The 21,530-nt window shown below is 42.1% G+C and overlaps 1 protein-coding gene across 1 annotated transcript in view; it reads left to right on the top strand.

Annotated features, from left to right (window-relative positions):
* The window catches only part of LOC115123062 (BMP/retinoic acid-inducible neural-specific protein 1-like), a 103,335-nt gene that overhangs the window by 30,085 nt on the left and 51,720 nt on the right, over positions 1 to 21,530 (top strand). The window contains exon 2 of the mRNA XM_065018107.1: positions 3,703 to 3,970. Coding sequence (XP_064874179.1) covers positions 3,753 to 3,970 — 218 coding nt within the window. The 5' untranslated portion in view covers positions 3,703 to 3,752. The remainder of the gene's footprint in view (positions 1 to 3,702; positions 3,971 to 21,530) is intronic.

Genomic DNA, 21,530 nt, shown 5'->3' with positions numbered 1-21,530 from the left:
TCACTGCCTCGTATGGCAACTGCTCCTCCGCCCATAACCGTTAGGTTCTCCAGAGGGTAGTGAGGTCTGCAAGACGCATCACCGGGGGCAAACTACCTGCCCTCCAGGACACCTACATCACCCGATGTCACAGGAAGGCCAAAATGATCATCAAGTACAACAACCACCCAAGCCACTGCCTGTTCACCACGCTATCATCCAAAAGGCGAGGTCAGTAATGGTGCATCAAAGCTGGGACCGAGAGACTGAAAAACAGCTTTTATCTCAAGGCCTGTTAAACAGCCATCACTAACATTGAGTGGCTGCTGCCAACATACAGATTCAAATATCGAGCCATCACTAGCCACTTTAAACAATGCCACTTTATAATGTTTACATTCCTTACATTTGTCATCTCATATGTATATACTGTACTCTTACCTATGCCGTTCGGCCATCGCTCATCCATATATTCACGTCGGTTGTGATATCGCCCGGAATCAATACCCGGTCTGTAGTGATACCTTTAGCACTGCGATGCAGTGCCTTAGACCGCTAAGCCACTCGGGAGACCATATTAATCCCTTTTTATATTTATTTTGGAGAGTTTCTCATGGAGAGACCAAATGGTTAAAGAAAATAGACTAATTACTGAAAAAGCTTCTTATCAACAGTGGTATTATTTTCAATTATTATTGTCTTTTTTCTTTTAACTGCCACTAGTGTGTCCCCAAAACATTTACAACAAATACACTGCTCAAAAAATAAAGGGAACACTTAAACAACACAATGTAACTCCAAGTCAATCACACTTCTGTGAAATCAAACTGTCCACTTAGGAAGCAACACTGATTGACAATACATTTCACATGCTGTTGTGCAAATGGAATAGACAACAGGTGGAAATTATAGACAATTAGCAAGACACCCCCAATAAAGGAGTGGTTCTGCAGGTGGTGACCACAGACCACTTCTCAGTTCCTATGCTTCCTGGCTGATGTTTTGGTCACTTTTGAATGCTGGCAGTGCTTTCACTCTAGTGGTAGCATGAGACCGAGTCTACAACCCACACAAGTGGCTCAGGTAGTGCAGCTCATCCTGAATGGCACATCAATGCGAGCTGTGGCAAGAAGGTTTGCCGAGTCTGTCAGCGTAGTGTCCAGAGCATGGAGGCGCTACCAGGAGACAGGCCAGTACATCAGGAGACGTGGAGGAGGCCGTAGGAGGGCAACAACTCAGCAGCAGGACCGCTACCTCCGCCTTTGTGCAAGGAGGAGCAGGAGGAGCACTGCCAGAGCCCTGCAAAATGACCTCCAGCAGGCCACAAATGTGCATGTGTCTGCTCAAACGGTCAGAAACAGAATCCTTGAGGGTGGTATGAGGGCCCGACATCCACAGGTGGGGGTTGTGCTTACAGCCCAACACCGTACAGGACGTTTGGCATTTGCCAGAGAACACCAAGATTGGCAAATTCGCCACTGACGCCCTGTGCTCTTCACAGATGAAAGCTGGTTCACACTGAGCACATGTGACAGACGTGACAGAGTCTGGAGACGCCGTGGAGAACATTCTGCTGCCTGCAACATCCTCCAGCATGACCGGTTTGGCGTTGGGTCAGTCATGGTGTGGGGTGGCATTTCTTTGGGGGGCCGCACAGCCTTCCATGTGCTCGCCAGAGGTAGCCTGACTGCCATTAGGTACCGAGATGAGATACTCAGACCCCTTGTGAGACCATATGCTGGTGCGGTTGGCCCTGGGTTCCTCCTAATGCAAGACAATGCTAGACCTCATGTGGCTGGAGTGTGTCAGCAGTTACTGCAAGAGGAAGGCATTGATGCTATGGACTGGCCCGCCCGTTCCCCAGACCTGAATCCAATTAAGCACATCTGGGACATCATGTCTCGCTCCATCCACCAACGCCACATTGCACCACAGACTGTCCAGGAGTTGGCGGATGCTTTAGTCCAGGTCTGGGAGGAGATCCCCAAGGAGACCATCCGCCACCTCATCAGGAGCATGCCCAGGCGTTGTAGGGAGGTCATACAGGCACGTGGAGGCCACACACACTACTGAGCCTCATTTTGACTTGTTTTAAGGACATTACATCAAAGTTGGATCAGCCTGTAGTGTGGTTTTCCACTTTAATTTTGAGTGTGACTCCAAATCCAGACCTCCATGGGTTGATAAATTTGATTTCCATTGATCATTTTTGTGTGATTTTGTTGTCAGCACATTCAACTATGTAAAGAAAAAAGTATTTAATAAGGATATTTCATTCATTCAGATGTAGGATGTGTTATTTTAGTGTTCCCTTTATTTTTTTGAGCAGTCTACACATTGTAAAATAAGTAAAAGTGTGTAACAAATAGAATATTTTGTGCTGAAACTCTCATATCATTCACCAACGGTATTCACTAAGTTGATGGTTTAAATTTAGGATAATGTTTTGCAGCTTTTTCATTCTATGTTTAATTTTAAAATCGTCTTATTGTATTTTAAATATATTAATATATTTTACATGATAAGGTCACACAGAGGGCCATAGATAAATACATACACCTGTGATAATCTGAAGTACACAAAAAGGCCACTAGATGTCATCTGATAAAATTCCATATATTCCTTGAATGTTACCAACATTCTGGTAGTTTACTGGTAAACTTTGATAGTTTGCAGTAATATACCTTCCATTTGCAACCCTAGCCCTGTCTCTTAATTTGTGTGCCATTTGTCTAAGACTGGGTAGATATAACAAGTTATGTATGGTCATCAGAGTATGAGCTGAAAACAAGCCCAGACTTGTCCACTCTGACCTGAGATCTGTCAAACAGACTTTTTGAGTGAGATATTTTGATTATTGAGACCTTCTCACAACCAGTGTCATTTGACCACGAGAGCAGTGCCAATCCATATCATTATAAATCTTTGTTAGCTTTAATGAGGTTTGCCTACAGAGAACCTTGCAGGCTGGTCTCATCCATGTATTGCCAATGTGTCTAATTCCTCTGATCCAGTGGCGTTACAGTATTGATTGGACAGAGGTTAGCATTCAAAGCTACAGAAAGTCATTTCGATACACTCTGGGCCATAATTTTCCAGATGAACCTAACCAATATATCTTCAGATAATGAATGTATCTCAAGGGAATGCTCAGTTAAGGATATCACACCAATCTCGCCATTTTGAATACAGTACTGCTCAGGTGTTTAAACGATCCAGGAAATCACTCGTCAATAGGCAAAGTTTTCCCTAGTAATTTATACCCAAGAGAACGGCAGACAGTGCTTCCCCATGTAAACCTGCTCCATGCTACATCATATCATAAAGCAGCCTCTTAACCTTGTCTGGCACCAATTAGTTTGGAGAAAGAGAAGGCCACACATCCAGGGATGTAATTCATTTTCATCCGCTGAAAGGGCAACATTCCTCGTTAGTATGGAGAGCTGCAATCTGGGGCCTGACAATTCGGGGAGGAGGATACGAGGGGCCTGAGATTGAAAAAAAAAGGAAAACAGAAATTAATACACAAATCATATCACATTGAAAACAGCCTTTCAGTGACAATGTCTTGTTAGTTTTCCGTCAACGCCGATTAGACTAATTATTTTAAATCTGTTTCACCTTCACTGACACCCCAGGATTTAAAAATAATTATACTCATCATGTAATAATATCTCTCCTTCTTTCTCTTCCCCCTCTTTCTCTCTATCTGTCTTTCCACAGGTCTTCACAGAATGGAGCGAGAATGAACAGAGAGCGGCTGAAAGAAAAGCATGAACTGGAGGTTTATTGAGGTCATCTGCTTCCTGTTTATATGGGACCATATAACAGTTCAGTCTTCCCGCCAGGACCCGTCCGCCGCCGAGCAACATGTTACCAAGCAGTTTGATTGGCTCATCTCCGACCGCGGACCTTTCCACCACTCTCGGAGCTACCTCTCCTTTGTGGAAAGATTCCGCCAAGGATTTACAACCAGATATAAAATTTATAGGTGAGTTCACTTTCATTTGTGCGTTTTGGTGGTGCTGATGTTGCAGAGGTTTTAAAGACACTCTCTGACTAAATGTTTTTTCTATTTTGAGTCCAGATTGTTGGTTTCTTTGGAAGGGACCTTGCAAAAGTGTACTGTGTAAAAGTTTTGTGTGAAAGTGGACCCTTTTTACAGAGTTAGTGTACTTCCCCACCACACACAGGACAGTTGGGGAAGGAGTGTCCTAAGATAAAGTTGATGGGATAACTGTTTTTTTTTTCAAGGAAGTTTTAGTAATCTATTTCTAACTTTCACAGATTGGTAGACAGACAATGCTTTCTTATCCTGTTCTATTGTGTGTCCCACCAAGAAACAAGGCACCAATAGTACTCATCTCACTGTTTGGCTGTGGTCTGTGTTATGGTATTATGGCCCAATCAGCAGGCTAGCTTTGTTAAGGGGATGGAGTGGATGTGTGTGTTAGGCTGTGTGTCTGCTTAGAGGCAGGGGCTTAAGTGTGTTATAAATAGGTTATGCAATCACCAGCCATTGCACTTATTTGCCTAACACATTGTGGCTCAGATAATCATTCCCCAATTACATAGTTATGTGAGGGAGATGGAGCCACAGAGCCATCCTCTCTGATTAGCCTCTCAGACTCTACTGAATGGCTGTGTATAAAAAAGTGGCTATATTATGACAAGATACAAAAGCTGCATGGCTTGGCAGTCTGGATGAAACAAAACATCTAAGTACTGCATCGATATTACTTGCTGTATATTTTAGTTCACTTTTTAAGTTCTCAGATTATAATTATGCACATTTCTAGTAGTCATGAGTTAGTGATCTATTCAGGGCTACTGGGTTTGTTTGATAATAACGACCCAAAAATGACAAGTTAAATATTAAGCCTGGCTAGAGGCAGGGAGGTCAGTGTAGGATCCAATCATTTTATAATTACTGTTCTCCATGTTTGGTTATATTTTTGTCTTAAGGGAAAGAATAATTGGCAACATGATATTGACAAATGCTGTCTTCTATTCCAGAAGCATGGTATAGTTGTCAAGGATTCTAGCTAGCATTTTTCTAATGGGACATGGTTGCCATTCTCTTGACAGGCATCAGCTTTCATGTCGTATTCTTTCCTCCCTGGTACGTTACGTGTTGTTAAATACATGAGCTGCCAGAGTTGGATTCCAAATAGCATCCTTTTATTTTCCCTCTCTTTGCATTGTAAATACCCTCAGAATTGCCTGACAAGGTACGGAAAATAGATACCTAGGAGCTTCCCTTCCCTTTCAGACGAGTGTGCTTTGGTTTTCCTGCTCTGCAGTCCAGAATCCTGGAGAGAGAAAGGTGAGAGAGAGGAAGAGTGAGAGACATAAGGAGACCAAGACAGAGACACAGAAAGAGAGACTCATCATCAACATGTTACATTCATTTAGCGATACAGTTAAATAGGGTCTCTCTCTTCCTTCTCTACTCTCCTTGTTTCATAGATTGCCGCAGCAGCCTCTGGTCCCCACAGGCTTTGCTGTCTTTATATTGTCACTTGTAAACAGATCATTTGCATAATATGTAGCTTGACAGCCTGGATAGCACACATACGCAGGAATCTCAGATGAACAGCCATCCATGGGCCCCGTGCTGCTGACGTGTGTGGCTTATGATGTTTGTTCGATTCATAAAAGAGCCAGCGGAGGCGGCATAGGCATTATGTGTTCGCCTGGGGAACGGAGTCTTTGGCATTGCAAGACAAATGTTGCGCAAGCAGGCTAGCTCGACCACCTCGACTAGCTCGACTACCTCCTTACGTCTATTCTTTTTATAAAACAGTAGGAGGCATCAAATTCAGTTGTCAATGCAAGGTATCGTTTTACTTGTGACAAGACAATTGCATCTTGCATCAATACGGAGCGGAATCTAGTGCACTTCTCATTAAAAATGTACTGTGGATATCTGCAATCACATCTGTCAGACATCTGGGCCACTGTCAGACAAACCAGTCTGAGTCATCTGTCAACTGGATGCAAGGATGTGGTGAAAAACTTTCACTTTAGTCTCCGTTTGTTGGAAGAGTGATAAACATATCCTTCATTTTGATGAAGAGTGGGCTGCTTTTGACAAAGGGCAGCCATGCCCTCCAGATCCTCCATCAAACTCAATGTGTTTTCCTAGAATATGCAAATGTAGAATACAAAATTTGGAATACGTGAATGACTGTGGTAATTACTTGGCTGAGCCTTTTATGTACATGCACCGGGTAATATAGTACATAAATATATACTGCCAGTCTAGTGCCAATACAAAACCGAACCCTAATATTATTATTCACCCTGTTTGCACATCATCCAATCCAGTGGCGGTAATATGAAATTAGCTTTTGCAAAAATGTAAGACGTGTTGTGAAAACTATCCAATTATCTATGAAAAGTATCCAACTGGAATTGGCATACATGCTCCCAAGAACATGGATTATCACAGTTGGATTGGAATAATTCATGATAAAAGGTCAAAATGCCAAAGCGCTCTTCGTTCTCCTACTCGGTCACCCTAAGGTTCCCAAACATCTGAGCTACAAACACAGTGCTAGCAGTTACAATATGCCACCTTTTCCACCACTTCTTGGCTCCCATATGAAGCAAGTGAGTCAAGAAATAAATATGGAACCTGCAGCAGACGCTAACTGGCAATGAGGAGTGAATAGCTTTGTACATTTCCCCAAGGCTTCCACTGTCTTTGCAATTTACTAGTTAGAAAGTAGTTGAATCAAATTTGCAGGGAGATAAAGTATCCGTTATCAAGAAAGATTACCCAAAGGCGGTTTGCAGGCCAATGTCAATCTGATCAGAAACAAACAAATCTCCCTAGTCTTTATTAATGTGAGCACTGTGCCTCATTCTGCAGGCCAAACACATAGATTTAGGATCGCTTGTGATCGTTTGGCACGCTGGAAAGGTCACCATCACTTGGAGCAAAAACACACTACACTGCAGGCCTACAATTACCCCACCCCCAGAGGTGTGTTTCTTCCTTCCCTAAGAATATTGCAATCCATTGGTTAAGTAATCGGCTGCGATGCGGTAGTGCTATTGATTGCAATCTCTAAATCAAAGGGCTCTTTTTCTCTTTACATGAGCATGTATGCCACCTCCTGTACCGAGTACATCATACGCCAGATAGACACTTTCTCTGTTGCAGCGTGTTGCAGTTTTGTAGATTGAATCGGTGTTGACTGGGTATCAATCCATGCTTGAGTTGTAGAATGGGCTGCTTTCACCTGGCCCTGACTTCCTCTCTCTGTGGCGTATGTACTCAACTGTGTTTCTAGGAGGGCTGGGAATTGCCAGGGACCTCACGTTACGATATTATCTGGTTACCCCTTTTTCTCCCCAATTTCTTGATATCCAATTGGTAGGTATAGTCCCATCGCTGCAACTCGCGCACGGACTTGGGAGAGGCGAAAATTGAGAGCCGTGCATCCTTTTCCGAAACACGATCCCGCCAAGCCGCACTGCTTCTTGAATGAACATCAAGCTATGAGGAAAAATTATGGCGTTTTGGTGTAGGTACAGCTAACTACTGCAAATAATATTGCGATATTGTCAAAATTGTACAATATAATATAATATCAAAAATAATATCCTCATATGTAACTGTATTGATTTTTTCTCCATCAATAGTTTTTAGATGTTGCTGTGGTCATTGCTCGCAGGCTCTATCTCAAGTCCTTGTCTACCAGAGAAATCCAATATAAATGCAAATCTCTGTCTGTTAATGCATTTTAAAAGGTTGGGAATCATCGTTGTACTGTAATCAAAGAAGAGAGATGGAGGTTGTTATTAAGAAGGATAATGTTTATGAAAATGGCATGATGGTGCTCATTGATCTTGGATGTGGGGTTTGCGGTGTGCGAAGAGGAGGCTTGCCTCACACTGTCATTGGACCGAGATTCATTACCAACTGAAAATCTATCCAGAGTTTGAATCGTTAATAGCCTCCACAATGATCTACAGAGAAAATACCCAGAGGCATTACTCAGATGTCCACTCCAGCAGCTCTGTTAGAATTGGTCCTATTTTGAATATTTTGTTTCGCAATTTTCCCATTGCTAAAATGCTAACTTGTGATTTGTGGTATTTGTGTGAGAGAGAGAGATGTTTACTGCTTTTCAACAGAACATTGTACAAGTGGCAACAACATGCTGATTTGTGAGTACTACATTTGAATAATAACTCAAATACAACAAACAACAGATATAGGCAAAAAACTATGTTCATCATCAACTATTATGCAGGCGAACCATGGGTGGGATGGCATCGGAAATGCTCAATCCTGCAGTGGAACAGTTCCAGTTTAGTTGAGGAGCGGGTCTGGTTTAGGTCACAGAGGATCATTGGGGTGGGAACATATGGTGGTAGGGTTCGGATTTGAGAAGTAATCTTGCGAAGGATCTTGAGAGACTTTCCCTGCGAGTGTGGAGTGATGATACGCCCAGATTGGTGCATGCATCTGAGTAGGAGGTGTAGTCTGTGGCCATGATGATACACACTGCTATTCTCTGGACTCTTGATTCTATCAGATTGTCTCTTGGTTAGCCCCGCGTGCCACATTGGGGCAACATGTTCCACCGCTGGTCGGATGTAGGTGGTGAATACCATTACTTGGTCCTCCTTAGGTATGTGGCACGACCTCCATCAGGGGTCGGAGGAGGAACAGATGTCGGCTGGCCTTTTCACAAATGTGCTCTACCTGGGTTGACCATCTTACCTTTCCTTGAATGTAGATTCCTAGGATCTTGATAACCTCAACCTTTCGTAGTTCTGTGTTTTTAATTGACAGGGGTGTTAGTATGGGTGGTGACTTGGTGAAGTGCACATGGGACACTTTCCACTTCTTATGGGGCGGCAGGGTAGCCTAGTGGTTAGAGCGTTGGACTAGTAACTGCATGGTTGTGAGTTCAAACCCCTGAGGGCAGAACTATGTACAAATCTGTCATTCTGCCCTTGAACAAGCAGTTAACCCACTGTTCCTAGGCTGTCATTGAAAATAAGAATTTGTTCTTAACTGACTTGCCTGGTTACATAAAGGTAAAATAAATATAATTATGGTTAGGGCTGGGCGACATGGCCTATAAATCATATATTTATTTTTTCAAACTTATGGTTGATTCACATCTACATTCTTTTACGTTTGATCTAAATAAGCTTTGTTGTTCAGTTAAAGGTCAAATACACTGCATTTCAAACAGTCAGAAATAATCTAATGAATTCAGGACTTGTGAAATTATACCTAGGCTAAATATAAGCCTTCCACAACCATAAGACCCACTAATCATTACATTATTTTATCAAGTACTTTAACCAGCCTTTTTGCAATAATCACAGATCTGGCATTCAAGTCTGTCTATGAAAATTCCCTTATTTTGTAACCAAATGTATCCAGAACCATGCATAAAGCACATTCACTAATAATGACTAACTTCTTGTAGCAGGCATTATAGAAAATTAGCACAGGTCTCATAAACAATCTCTCAATCACAAGCCCAGGTGCTAGTGAGTAGCCAGCTAATCTGTTTATTTCAAGTTTAGCCAACTTGGATCTATGTGTTAGCTAACAAGGTAGAACAGTTTAATTGTTATGAACACACTCTTCTGTCCATCTCCAACTGTTTGAACACCATGCTAGCCTGTCCACTTTGTTCAGATGTTAAAATCAAGTGGCCTGCCTAATTTCTCAGAATGAGAATGAGTTGCCAATTCCTTATCTAATTGTGTTTTATTTTTATTGCACATTTATAAAACACAGACTAGACAGCTATAAGGAATTGGCTAAAATGCTACTAGCAGTATGTGGTACTGCAATTCCTCGCACGACAAACTGAGCATTATTTTCCAACTCCCATTTTAGTAGTGTCTGCTCTGTGCACAATATAAGAAGTTGAGACGTAAAAAGGGTATTGTTGGAAAGGGTAACTTCTGCTCTATTACAGTAAAATAAATCTTAGAATCAGTCCATATGACTGATTCTGTTGTACCAAACCTCAAATGCAAATGTGGAGTTGAAACCGTTTGTTAGAGAATAACAAGTGATATCTCATCTTTGTTGTTGTGAGTGACAGGGGGAGAGGCTTAGTGTGTGTGTAAATTCTAAGGTGCACACAGCCAGAGAGGAAGAGGCGAAGCGAGAGGTTTCACTCACCAATATCTGTCCAAAATAAAGCCCAAAGCCCAATGCGTTTCTAAGTTTGTCGCCTGCCTTTCCACCTTTGGGACAAAGGCACCCGTGGGTAGGGCGGAAACATGAGCATCTTCTTACTATGTACAGATTTCTGACACAGTACAGAAGAAGCAAAGGAGACAAGACAAAAAATACTAAATGAGAACAAGTGGACAAACACTTTTGAAAAAAAAGATAAATGAACTTGAAATTTGCGATAGAGGCATTTGGAATATATGGATAATGTACATCCAGCTGTTTTTTCTATGCATCATCAAGACCGAACAGCAGCTTCGAGTAAGGTTAAGGGGGAGGTGTGTGTCTCTTTGTTAACAACAGCTGGTGGCACTCTCTAATGATAAGGTAGTCTTGAGGTTGTGTTTGCCTGAGTTAGAATACCTCATGATAAGCTGAAGACCATGCTATTTACCAAGAGAGTTTTCATCTATATTTGTTGTAGCTGTCTATTTACCACCACAAACTGATGCCGACACTAAGACCGCACTCAATGAGCTGTATAGGGCCATAAGCAAACAAGAAAATGCATGTTCAGAGGTGGCGCTCCTGAAATCCGTCTTACCTATTTTTTACTAGCATGTAGCTATAGGCTAGAGCTGCTGCTTTCAAGGAGCAGGACACTAATCCGGATGCTTATAAGAAATCCTGCTACTACCTCTGACGAGCCATCAAACAGTCAAAACATCAATACAGGACGAAGATCCAATCCTACTACACTGGCTCTGATTCATTGGATGCGGTAGGGATTGCAAACTATCACGGATTACAAAGAGAAAAACCAACCTCGAGCTACCCAGTAAATCAAGCCTTCCAGACAAGCTAAATTCATTCTATGCTTGCTTCTAGGCAAACAACACTGAACCATGCATGAGAGCACCACTGTAGCCGATGTGAGTAAGACCTTTAGCGGGGCCAGACGGATTACCAGAGCATGCGCTGACCAGCTGGCAAGTGTCTTCAGTGATATCTTCAACCTCTCCCTGACCCCGTCTGTATTACCTACATGTTTCAAGCAGACCACCATAATCCCTGTGCCTAAGAACGCCAAGGTAACCTGTCTAAATGACGATTGCCCCATAACCATGAAATACTTTCAAATGCTGGTCATGGCTCACATCAACATCATCGTCCCAGACACTCTGGACCCACTCCAATTCGCATACCTCCCCAATAGATCCACAGAAAACGCAATCTCTATTGCACGCCACACTGCCTTCTCCCACCTGGACAAGAGGAACATCTACATGAGAATGCTGTTCATTGACTAAAGCTCAGCGTTCAACACCATAGTGCCCTGCAAGCTCATCACTAAGCTAAGGACCCTGGTACTGAACACCTCCCTCTGCAGCTGGATCCTGGACTTCGTGACAGGCTGACCCCAGGTGGTGAGGGTAGGCAACAACACATCCACCAGGCTGACCCTCAACATGGGGGTCCCTCAGGGGTACGTGCTTAGTCCCCTCCTCTACTCCCTGTTCACCCTCGACTGCGTGGCCGCGCACCACTCCAATACCCTCATTAAGTTTGCTGATGACACAACGGTGGTCTGCCTGATCACCGACGATGATGAGACAGCCTATAGGGAGATTGTCAGTGACCTGGCAGTGTGGTGCCAGGAAACAAAACTCTCCAATAAACATCAGCAAAGGAGCTGATCCTGAACTACAGGAAATGGGTGGCCGAGCTTCAAGTTCCTCGGTGTCCACATCCCTCAGGAATTATCATGGTCCACCCACACCTAAACAGTCACGAAGAAGGAATGACAATGCCTCTTCCTCCTCAGGGGGTTGAAAAGATTTGGCATGGGCCCTCAGATCCTCAAAACATTCTAGCAACTGCTTGGCATCCGAACGCAAGGTGTTACAGAACGGCCCAGTACATCAGGCGGTGTCAGAGAAAGGCCCTAAAGATTGTCAAAGACTCCAGCCAGCCTAGTCATCAGCTGTTCTCTCTGCTACTGCAAAGGAATCGCTACCGATGCACTAAGTCTGGAACCAACTGGACACTGAACAGCTTCTACCACCAAGCCATAAGACTGCTAAATATTTAGTTAAATAGTTAACCAAATAGCTACCCGGGCTATCTGCACTGATCTCTTTATGCACTAAATCTTTTGACTCATCACATACACTGCTGTTACTGTTTATTATCTATCCTGCTGCTTTGTCACTTTATCCTTACCTACACATACCATATACTACTGTTCAAAAGTTTGGGGTCACTTAGAAATGTCCTTGTTTTTATGCTTTTTTTGTACTAGGGGGCAGTATTTTCATTTTTGGAGAAAAAAAACGTTCCCGTTTCAAACGGGATATTTTGTCAGGAAAAGATGCTAGAATATGCATATAATTGACAGCTTTGGATAGAAAACACTCTAACGTTTCCAAAACTGTAAATATATTGTCTGTGAGTATAACAGAACTGATGTTGCAGGCGAAAGCCTGAGAAAAATCCAATCCGGAAGTGCCCCAGGTTTTGAAAGCGCTGCGTTCTAATGACTCCCTATTCAGCTGTGAATGTACCATCAACGAGCTTACGCTTTCTACGTATTCCATTGTGACGTAATGTTACGCATTTCTGTTGAAGAATAGCCGTAGGCGGCCACATTGCGTAAGTGGTCACATGGTGGCTCTGAGAGAGATTCTCGCGTAAAATACAGAGGTAGCCATTACTCCAATCGGTCCTCCTGAAAAACGAATTGTCCCGACGGATATATTATCGAATAGATATTAGAAAAACACCTTGAGGATTGATTATAAACAACGTTTGCCATGTTTCTGTCGATATTATGGAGCTATTTTTGAATATTTTTTGGCGTTGTGGTGACCGCATTTTCCGGGCGATTTCTCAGCCAAACGTGAAGAACCAACGGAGATATTTCGCCTACAAAAATAATATTTTGGGAAAAAATGAACTTTGGCTGTTTACCTGGGAGACTCGTGAGTGAAAACATCTGAAGTTCATCAAAGCTAAACGATTTAATTTGATTGCTTTTCTGATTTCCGTGACAAGGTTGCCTGCTGCTAGCAAGACATAATGCTATGCTACGCTATGATAAACTTACACAAATGCTTGTCTAGCGTTGGCTGTAAAGCATATTTTGAAAATCTGAGATGACAGGGTGATTAACAAAAGGCTAAGCTGTGTTCCAATATATTTCACTTGTGATTTTCATGAATAGGAATATTTTCTAGGAAGATTTATGTCCGTTGTGTTATGCTAATTCGTGTCAGGCGATGATTGCGCTCCCGGATCCGGGTTTGAGAGTCACAAGAAGTTTTAAAGAAAAGCACATTTTTTGTCCATAAAAATTACATCAAATTGATCAGAAATACAGTGTAGACATTGTTAATGTTGTAAATTACTATTGTAGCTGGAACCTGCAGATTTTTTAAATGGAATATCTACATAGGCTTACAGAGGACCATTATCAGCAACCATTTCCCCTGTGTTCCAATGGAACGTTCTGTTAGCTAATCCAAGTTCATTATTTTTAAAGGCTAATTGATCATTAGAAAACCCTTTTGCAATTATATTAGCACAGCTGAAAACGGTTGTGCTTATTAAAGATGCAATAAAACTGTCTTTCTTTAGACTAGTAGAGTATCTGGAGCATCAGCATTTGTGGGTTCGATTACAGGCTCAAAATGTCCAGAAACAAAGAACTTACTTCTGAAACTTGTCAGTCTATTCTTGTTCTGTGAAATTAAGGCTTTTCCATGCGAGAAATTGCCAAGAAACTGAAGATCTCGTACAACGCTATGTACTACTACTACCTTCACAGAACAGCGCAAACTGTCTGTAACCAAATCAAATCAACGTTTTTTTCTCACGTGCACCGAATACAATAGGTGTAACCACCTTACAGTGAAATGCTTACTTACAGGCCCTAACCAACACTGCAATTTTTATGTAAAAAATTGGTATTAAGTGAACAATAGATAAGTCAAGAAATAAAAAAACAACAGTAAAAATACAGTGAAAAATAACAGTAGCGAAGCTGTATACAGGCACCGGTTAGTCACGCTAATTGAGGTAGTATGTACATGTAGGTACCGTTAAAGTGACCAGAATAGAAAGAGGAGTGGGAGGCCCCGGTGCACAACTGAGCAAGAGGACAAGTACATTGGAGTGCCTAGTTTGAGAAACAGACGCCTCACAAGTCCTCAACTGGCAGCTTCATTAAACAGTACCCGCAAACACAAGTCTCAATGTCAACAGTGGAGAGGCGACTCCGGGATGCTGGCCTTCTAGGCAGAGTTCCTCTGTTCAGTGTCTGTGTTCTTTTGCCCATCTTAATCTTTTCTTTTTGTTAGCCAGTCTGAGATATGGCTTTTTCTTTACAACTCTTCCATTTCTCTTTTTTTCTCTTTGCATTGTTGGGAAGGACCTTAAGTAAGCATGTTACTGGTAGTTTACACCTGTTATTTGCGAAGCATGTGACAAATAAAACTGTATTTGATTTAGGGTGCACAACAATGTGGCTCCCAACTGACCACCTCTCATTATCCGTCATCAATGTAAGTACAGATAAAATGCACCTTGCACAGATTGTTTTTCGGCACAGATTATTTTCTTGCTTTGTACAGTACTGATGGCGTCACCTAAACTGCCATCAAAGTGTCACGCCCTGACCTTAGAGAGCCTTTTTTATTCTATATTTGGTTAGGTCAGGGTGTGACTTGGGTGGGCAAATCTATGTTTCTATTTCTTTGTTGACCTAGTATGGTTCCCAATCAGAGGCAGCTGTTTATCGTTGTCTCTGATTGGGGATCATACTTAGGCAGCCCTTTTTCCCACCTTAGTTTGTGGGATCTTGTTTGTGTGTAGTTGCTTTCTGCACTGCATGTAGCTTTATGTTAGTTTTTTTTTTGTGTGTCATTTAAATTAAATAAAAATGTACCCCTACCACGCTGCACCTTGGTCCGCTCATTTCAACGGACGTGACACAAGGTCAAGAGTTGTGAGGCTGTATTTGACAAATTACAGACTTGGACCTATTTTTCAACAAATGCCATTTTCTCAGAGGGCCTCAGGAGCACCAACAACTTGGTGCTCAGTAATTTTCAGCACAAACTTAATTTTTTCAAGGATATTGCAAAACTGTCACGATCTCTCACTCTCACACACACACACACACACACACACACACACACACACACACACACACACACACACACACACACACACACACACACACACACACACACACACACACACACACACACACACACACACACACACATAGCGTATGTAGTCAGCATATGTTGCGAATTAACATAGTTAACTCATGTTTGGGTTTTCTCCTCCATTTCACTAACTCCGCTTAATCCACTTTATTCCATTTGATGCAATCTTTTAATGTGTTTTGACTAGGCATCTTTTTGTGTTTAGCCAACGACATTAGAATCTGTATCCTCTTACAGTTTTAATATGAATGGTTCTGATGACATCAGCAAATGTTTAGATCTTAATCCATCATATCAATTTGTCCTATTTGTTCAGCTAGACCTCACATTTAGGGCAGAAGTTATCTCAAATGCAGTTTTTCTCATGTTTTTTTTTTTTAACCAAAGTTGAGACATCAAATCAAAGTTTATTCGTCACGAGCACAGGATACTGCAGGTGTAAAAGACACAGTGCGATGCTTACTTGTAAGCTCTCCTCAACATTGCAGCACACATATCAATATGTTGACATGTCACAGACTTGCCATTCACTTAGTTTGTGTTATACTGCTATAAACCTGTCAGAAGGTAGTATCAAATTTGAATATTCTATCTTTACATTAGCATTATGGAAGCACACATCTGCCTATATCCTCACACTCACCCAAAGCACAGCACGTCAACCATGTTTGGTGGGTAGGTTTGAGAGACAGGACATGCTCAATCATTTTCCAGCCAATTATACTGTGATTTGTGTAATGCATGGAGATTATGCACTTCTATAATTGAACATTTCCTCATCAGTTGAATTAGACAGACTCTCATCAGAGATCACATGATCAGCCTTAAAATATTATTATACATTCACCACTGATCACCAGCTTTCCATTTGCATGTGCAAATAGTATGTCCTTGTTAACCTAGCTTTAAACTGTTCATCAAACACGTATAGCCCTAGTTTTAACTCAATCTACACCTTTTATTCAATTCGTTTTCTTTGTTTTTCACCTTATTGTCTCCATCCCTTTGATGCTTTACGTTGGCCTTTCATTGGTAAGACATACAGCATTTTGCACTGCTGTGATACAATATGCTACAAATAACATCTACCTATTGATCTGATAAGGACCAAACGAGCAGCATTGAAAGGAGCCAAACTCCTTCATGGGTTTAATTGTGAATCGTCTGTCTGGAGGGTGTTGTTGTGGCCCTTTGTTTTAAGCACCGGGAGGAGACAAATCTTTTTTCCCATTCAGGCTGAGTTGAATGAGTCTGGATTATCTGTCAGTAATTAGATAGAGCAGGGGTGGATCATTTAGATGCAGTCTGCAGATCTGCGGCGAGGCGAGGGGAATGTTTAATTGAGGGGGTAGCCATATTACACGAGAGAGACGGAGACAGAGAGAGACAGAGAGAGACAGAGAGAGAGAGAGAGAGAGAGAGAGAGAGAGAGAGAGAGAGAGAGAGAGAGATGCATTCGGAAATTATTCAGACCCCTTGACTTTTTCCACATTTTGTTATGTTTAAGCTTTATTCTAAAATGTATTAATTAAAAAATAATCCTCATAAATCTACACATAATAACCCATAATGACAATGTGAAAACAGATTTTTAGAAATGTTCGCAAAATTAGAAAAAATTAAAAGAGCAAAACCTTATTTACATAAGTATGTTACTGCTACTCTTTAATAATTTGTTACTTTTTTAACTGCATTGTTAGTTAAGGGCTTGTAAGTAAGCATTTCACTGTAAGAACTACACCTGTTGTATTCGGCGCATCTGACAAATCAAATTTGATTTGATATTCAGACCCTTTGCTATGAGACTCGAAATTGTTTCTGCGCTTGATTGGAGTCCACCTGTTGATTGGACATGATTTTGAAAGTCGCACACCTGTCTATATAAGGTCACACAATTGACAGTGCATGTCAGAGCAAAAAACAAGCCATGAGGTCGAAGGAATTGTCCGTAGAGCTACGAGACAGGATTGTGTCGAGGCACAGATCTGGGGAAGGGTACCAAAACATTTCTGCAGCATTGAAGGTCCCCTCATTCTTAGATGGAAGAAATTTGGAACCACCAAGACTCTTCCTACAGCTGGCCTCCCAGCCAAACTGAACAATCAGGGGAGAAGGACCTTAGTCAAACAGGTGACGAAGAACCCGATGGTTACTCTGACAGAGCTCCAGAGTTCCTCTTTGGAGATGGGAGAAACTTCCAGAAGGACAATAATCTCTGCAGCACTCCACCAATCAGGCCTTTATGGTAGAATGCCTAGATGAAGCCACTCACCAGTAAAAGGCTCATTACAGCCTGCTTGGAGTTTACCAAAAGGCACCTAAAGACTTTCAGACCATGATGAAACCAAGATTGAACTCTTTGGCTTGAAGCGTCACCATCTCTTAGGCGAAGCATGGTGGTGGCAGCATCATGCTGTGGAGATTTTTTTCAGGGGCAGGGACTGGGAGACTAGTCAGGATCGAAGGAAAGATGAACAAAGCAAAGTACAGAGAGATCCTTGATGAAAACCTGCTCCAGAGTGCTCTGGACCTCAGACTGGGGTGAAGGTTTACCTTCCAACAGGACAACGACCCTAAGCACACAGCCAAGACAATGCAAGAGTGGCTTTGGGACAAGTCTCTGAATTTCCTTCAGTGGCCAAATGGAAGTTCGGACTTGAACCCGATCGAACATCTCTGGAGGGACCTGAAAATAGTTACGCAGCAACACTCCCCATCCAAATCTGAAAGAGCCTGAGAGGATCTGCAGAGAAGAATGGGAGAAATTCCGCAAATACATGTGTGCCAAGCTTGTAGCGTCATACCCAAGAAGACTCGAGGCTGTAATCGCTGCCAAAGGTGCTTCAACAAAGTACTAAGTAAAGAGTCTGAATACTTATGTAAATGTGATATTTCTGTTATTTATTTTTTACATTTTGCAAAAATTTCTAAAAACCTGTTTTTGATTTATCATTATAGGGTATTGTGTGTCGATAAATGATAATTCAAAAAAATTGTAATCCGTTTTAGAATAAGGCTGTAATGTAACAAAATGTGGAAAAAGTCAAGTGGTCTGAATACTTTCTGAATGCACTGTATATATAGAGAGAGTGCATTAGGGGTCAAGGAAGAGGGCAGGTTTTTGTGTATGAGGGATGGAGAGAGAGATACAGAGGCAAAGGAAGCCAGTGGATCTGTGTCAGAGAGGGGGGGTACAGCAGACAGACGGAGAGACAAGCTGACAGAAAGGTCAGAGCCAAGGTTGGAAATAATCAGGGGCTCGCTTACGACACCATAGCTCCTCCAATTCCCCCTCCTCTCCAGCTCTCCTTTCAGCACTCACAGGAAGTCTCTATCCCAGCACCCATCTGTGGTCACTTACCCTTTTATTTCCATGATTCAAAGATTTATTCTTCCAAGGCAAGGTTTACTATCGTTCTACTGCGTGATCACCATCGCCACAAATTTTGTGAGACATTTTTATTGTGCGGGTATAAAAAAAAAACATTTCCCCTCGGAACAGCCTCCCCAATTATAATCACACCACAAAACTGAGTTAGCCAGTCAGTCAAGTAAGAGAGTCTCAGCTGTAAGTTAGAGAATCAACAAGGCTGATCTAGAGAGGGAGTTTTCTTGTCACTTCCCTCCTCAAACCTCCGATAATCAGGCCCGCTGTAGATTTAGTTAATTACTGGCGGGGAGAGATGGTAATTACATGGAGGAACGGAGCTAGAGGAAGTGTCGGGGTCAAGTACTGACTAATTCACTGTGTGTGACGTTGTCTGGCTGGATGCCGCAGTCCCCTGAGACTCATCCCCCCCCCTCCTCCCCCGAGGGAGGAAGACTTTAGGAGAGGATGAGTGCCATAGATTCTGCACCATGGAATGCTATGTGTACCATTAGAAGATTTAGATTCCAAACGTGTTAGCTAGTTGATGAATACAGCTAATTGTAGTCAGATTTAATAGATTTAGCTGCTTCCGAAGATATACTGCACCCCCCCATAGACCCTTCAAGGTGTCGAAAGCGTGTTCCACAGGTATGCTGGCCCATGCTGACTCCAATGCTTCCCACAAGTTGGATGGATAATTTTTCGATGGTGGACCAATCTTTGATACACACGGGAAACTGTTGAGCGTGAAAATCCCAGCAGCATTTCAGTTCTTTACACACTCAAACTGGTGCACCTGGCACCTACTACCATATCCCACTCATAGGCACTTAAAACATCTTAAGGATCGGACCCTTTTTTTCAATTTTCGCCTAAAATGACTTACCCAAATCTTACTGCCTCTAGCAAGGATATGCATATTCTTGATACCATTTGAAAGGTAACACTTTGAAGTTTGTGTAAATGTGAAATTAATGTAGCAGAATATAACACATTAGATCTGGTAAAAGAAAAAAAACAAGCGTTTTTTTTGTATTTTGTTTGTACCGTCATCTTTGAAATGCAAGAGAAAGGCCATAATGTATTATTCCAGCACAGGTGCAATGTAGATGTTGGCCACTGGATGGCAGCAGTGTATGTGCACAGTTTTAGACTGATCTGATGAACCATTGTATTTCTGTTCAAAATATTTTATCAAGACTGCCCAAATGTGCCTAATTGGTTTATTAATAACTAAGTTCATAGATGTGCACTCTCCTTAAACAATAGCATGGTATTATTTCACTGTAATACCTACTGCAATTTGGACAGTGCAGTTAGATTAACAAGAATTTTAAGCTTTCTGCCAATATCAGATATGTCTATGTCCTGGGAAATGTTTTTGTTACTTACAACCTCATGCTAATCGCATTAGCCTACGTTAGCTCAACTGTCCAGAGGGGTCCCACCAATCCTGTAGTGGTTAAATCGTTTGTCTTGCCAATTCACCGTCTGAAAGGTGAAACTTTTTTTTCATAAATAGAAGTATCAGTTGTCACTAGGCTTAAAACTCCTTTAACCTGTCTGAATATTCTGTATCGTCACAAATATAGTATGTCATCTATTGTACACATCCACATGGAATCTTAGGCTCTGAGGTTCAGAGCACTCTGGACCAGGTTTCCAACAAGGTTCTTTCTGTACTTTGTACATCTTTCCCTCGATCCTGACAAATCTCCCAGTCCCTGCCACTGAAAAACATCCCCACAGCATGATGCTGCCACCACCATGCTTCAATGTAGGGATGGTGCCAGGTTTCCTCCAGATGTGAAGCTTGGAATTCAAGCCAAATAATTCAATCTTGGTTTCATCAGACCAGACTATCTTGTTAGTCATGGCCTGAGAGTCTTATAATTGCCTCTTGGCAAACTCATAGTGAACTCATAGTGAACTGTCATGTGCCTTTTACTGAGGAGTGGCTTCCGTCTGGCCACCCTACTTAATATACCTGATTGGTGGAGTGCTGCAGAGATGGATTTCCTTCTGGAAGGTTCTCCCATCTCCACAGAAACTTTAGAGCACTGTCAGAGTGACCATGAGGTTCTTGGTCAACTCCCTGACCAAGGCCTTTCTCCCCCAGGTTGTTCAGTTTGACTGGCTGGCCAGCTCTAGGAAGAGTCTTGGTGGTTACAAACATCTCCCATGTAAGAATTATGGAGGCCACTGTGTTCTTGGGGACCTTCGATGCTGCCAAAATGTTTTGGTACCCTTCCCCAGATCTGCGCCTCGACGCAATCCTGTCTTGTCGCTCTATGGACAATTCCTTCAACCTCATTGCTTGGGTTTTGCTCTGACATACACTGTCAAATGTGGGACCTTATATAGACTGGTGTACCTTTCCAAATCATGTCCAATCAAATTAATTTGCCGCAGGTGGACTCCAATCAAGTTGTAGAAACATCTCAAGGATGATCAATGGAAACAGGATGCAGCAATTTTGATGTCACGATCGTTATAAGGATCGTTATATAAGGATCGTTATAAGTGGACAAAGATGCAGCGTGGTATGGTTCCATCCTCTTTATTAGGTAGTGAAACTCAAAGAAAACAAGAAAACGCAAAACGGACTGTGAAGCTCAGGTAGTGCTCACAGGCAACTATACATAGACAAGATCCCTCAAAGCACAATGGGGAAATGGCTACCTAAATATGATCCCCAATCAGAGACAATGATAAACAGTTGCCTCTGATTGGGAACCATACCAGGCCAACATAGATATATAATTCACCTAGATAAACCACTTAG

Source organism: Oncorhynchus nerka, linkage group LG4 (assembly GCF_034236695.1).
Source record: "Oncorhynchus nerka isolate Pitt River linkage group LG4, Oner_Uvic_2.0, whole genome shotgun sequence".
Classification (NCBI taxonomy): domain Eukaryota; kingdom Metazoa; phylum Chordata; class Actinopteri; order Salmoniformes; family Salmonidae; genus Oncorhynchus; species Oncorhynchus nerka.
Note: the sequence above shows the minus strand (reverse complement) of the source record. Positions and strands in the feature narration are given on the sequence as shown.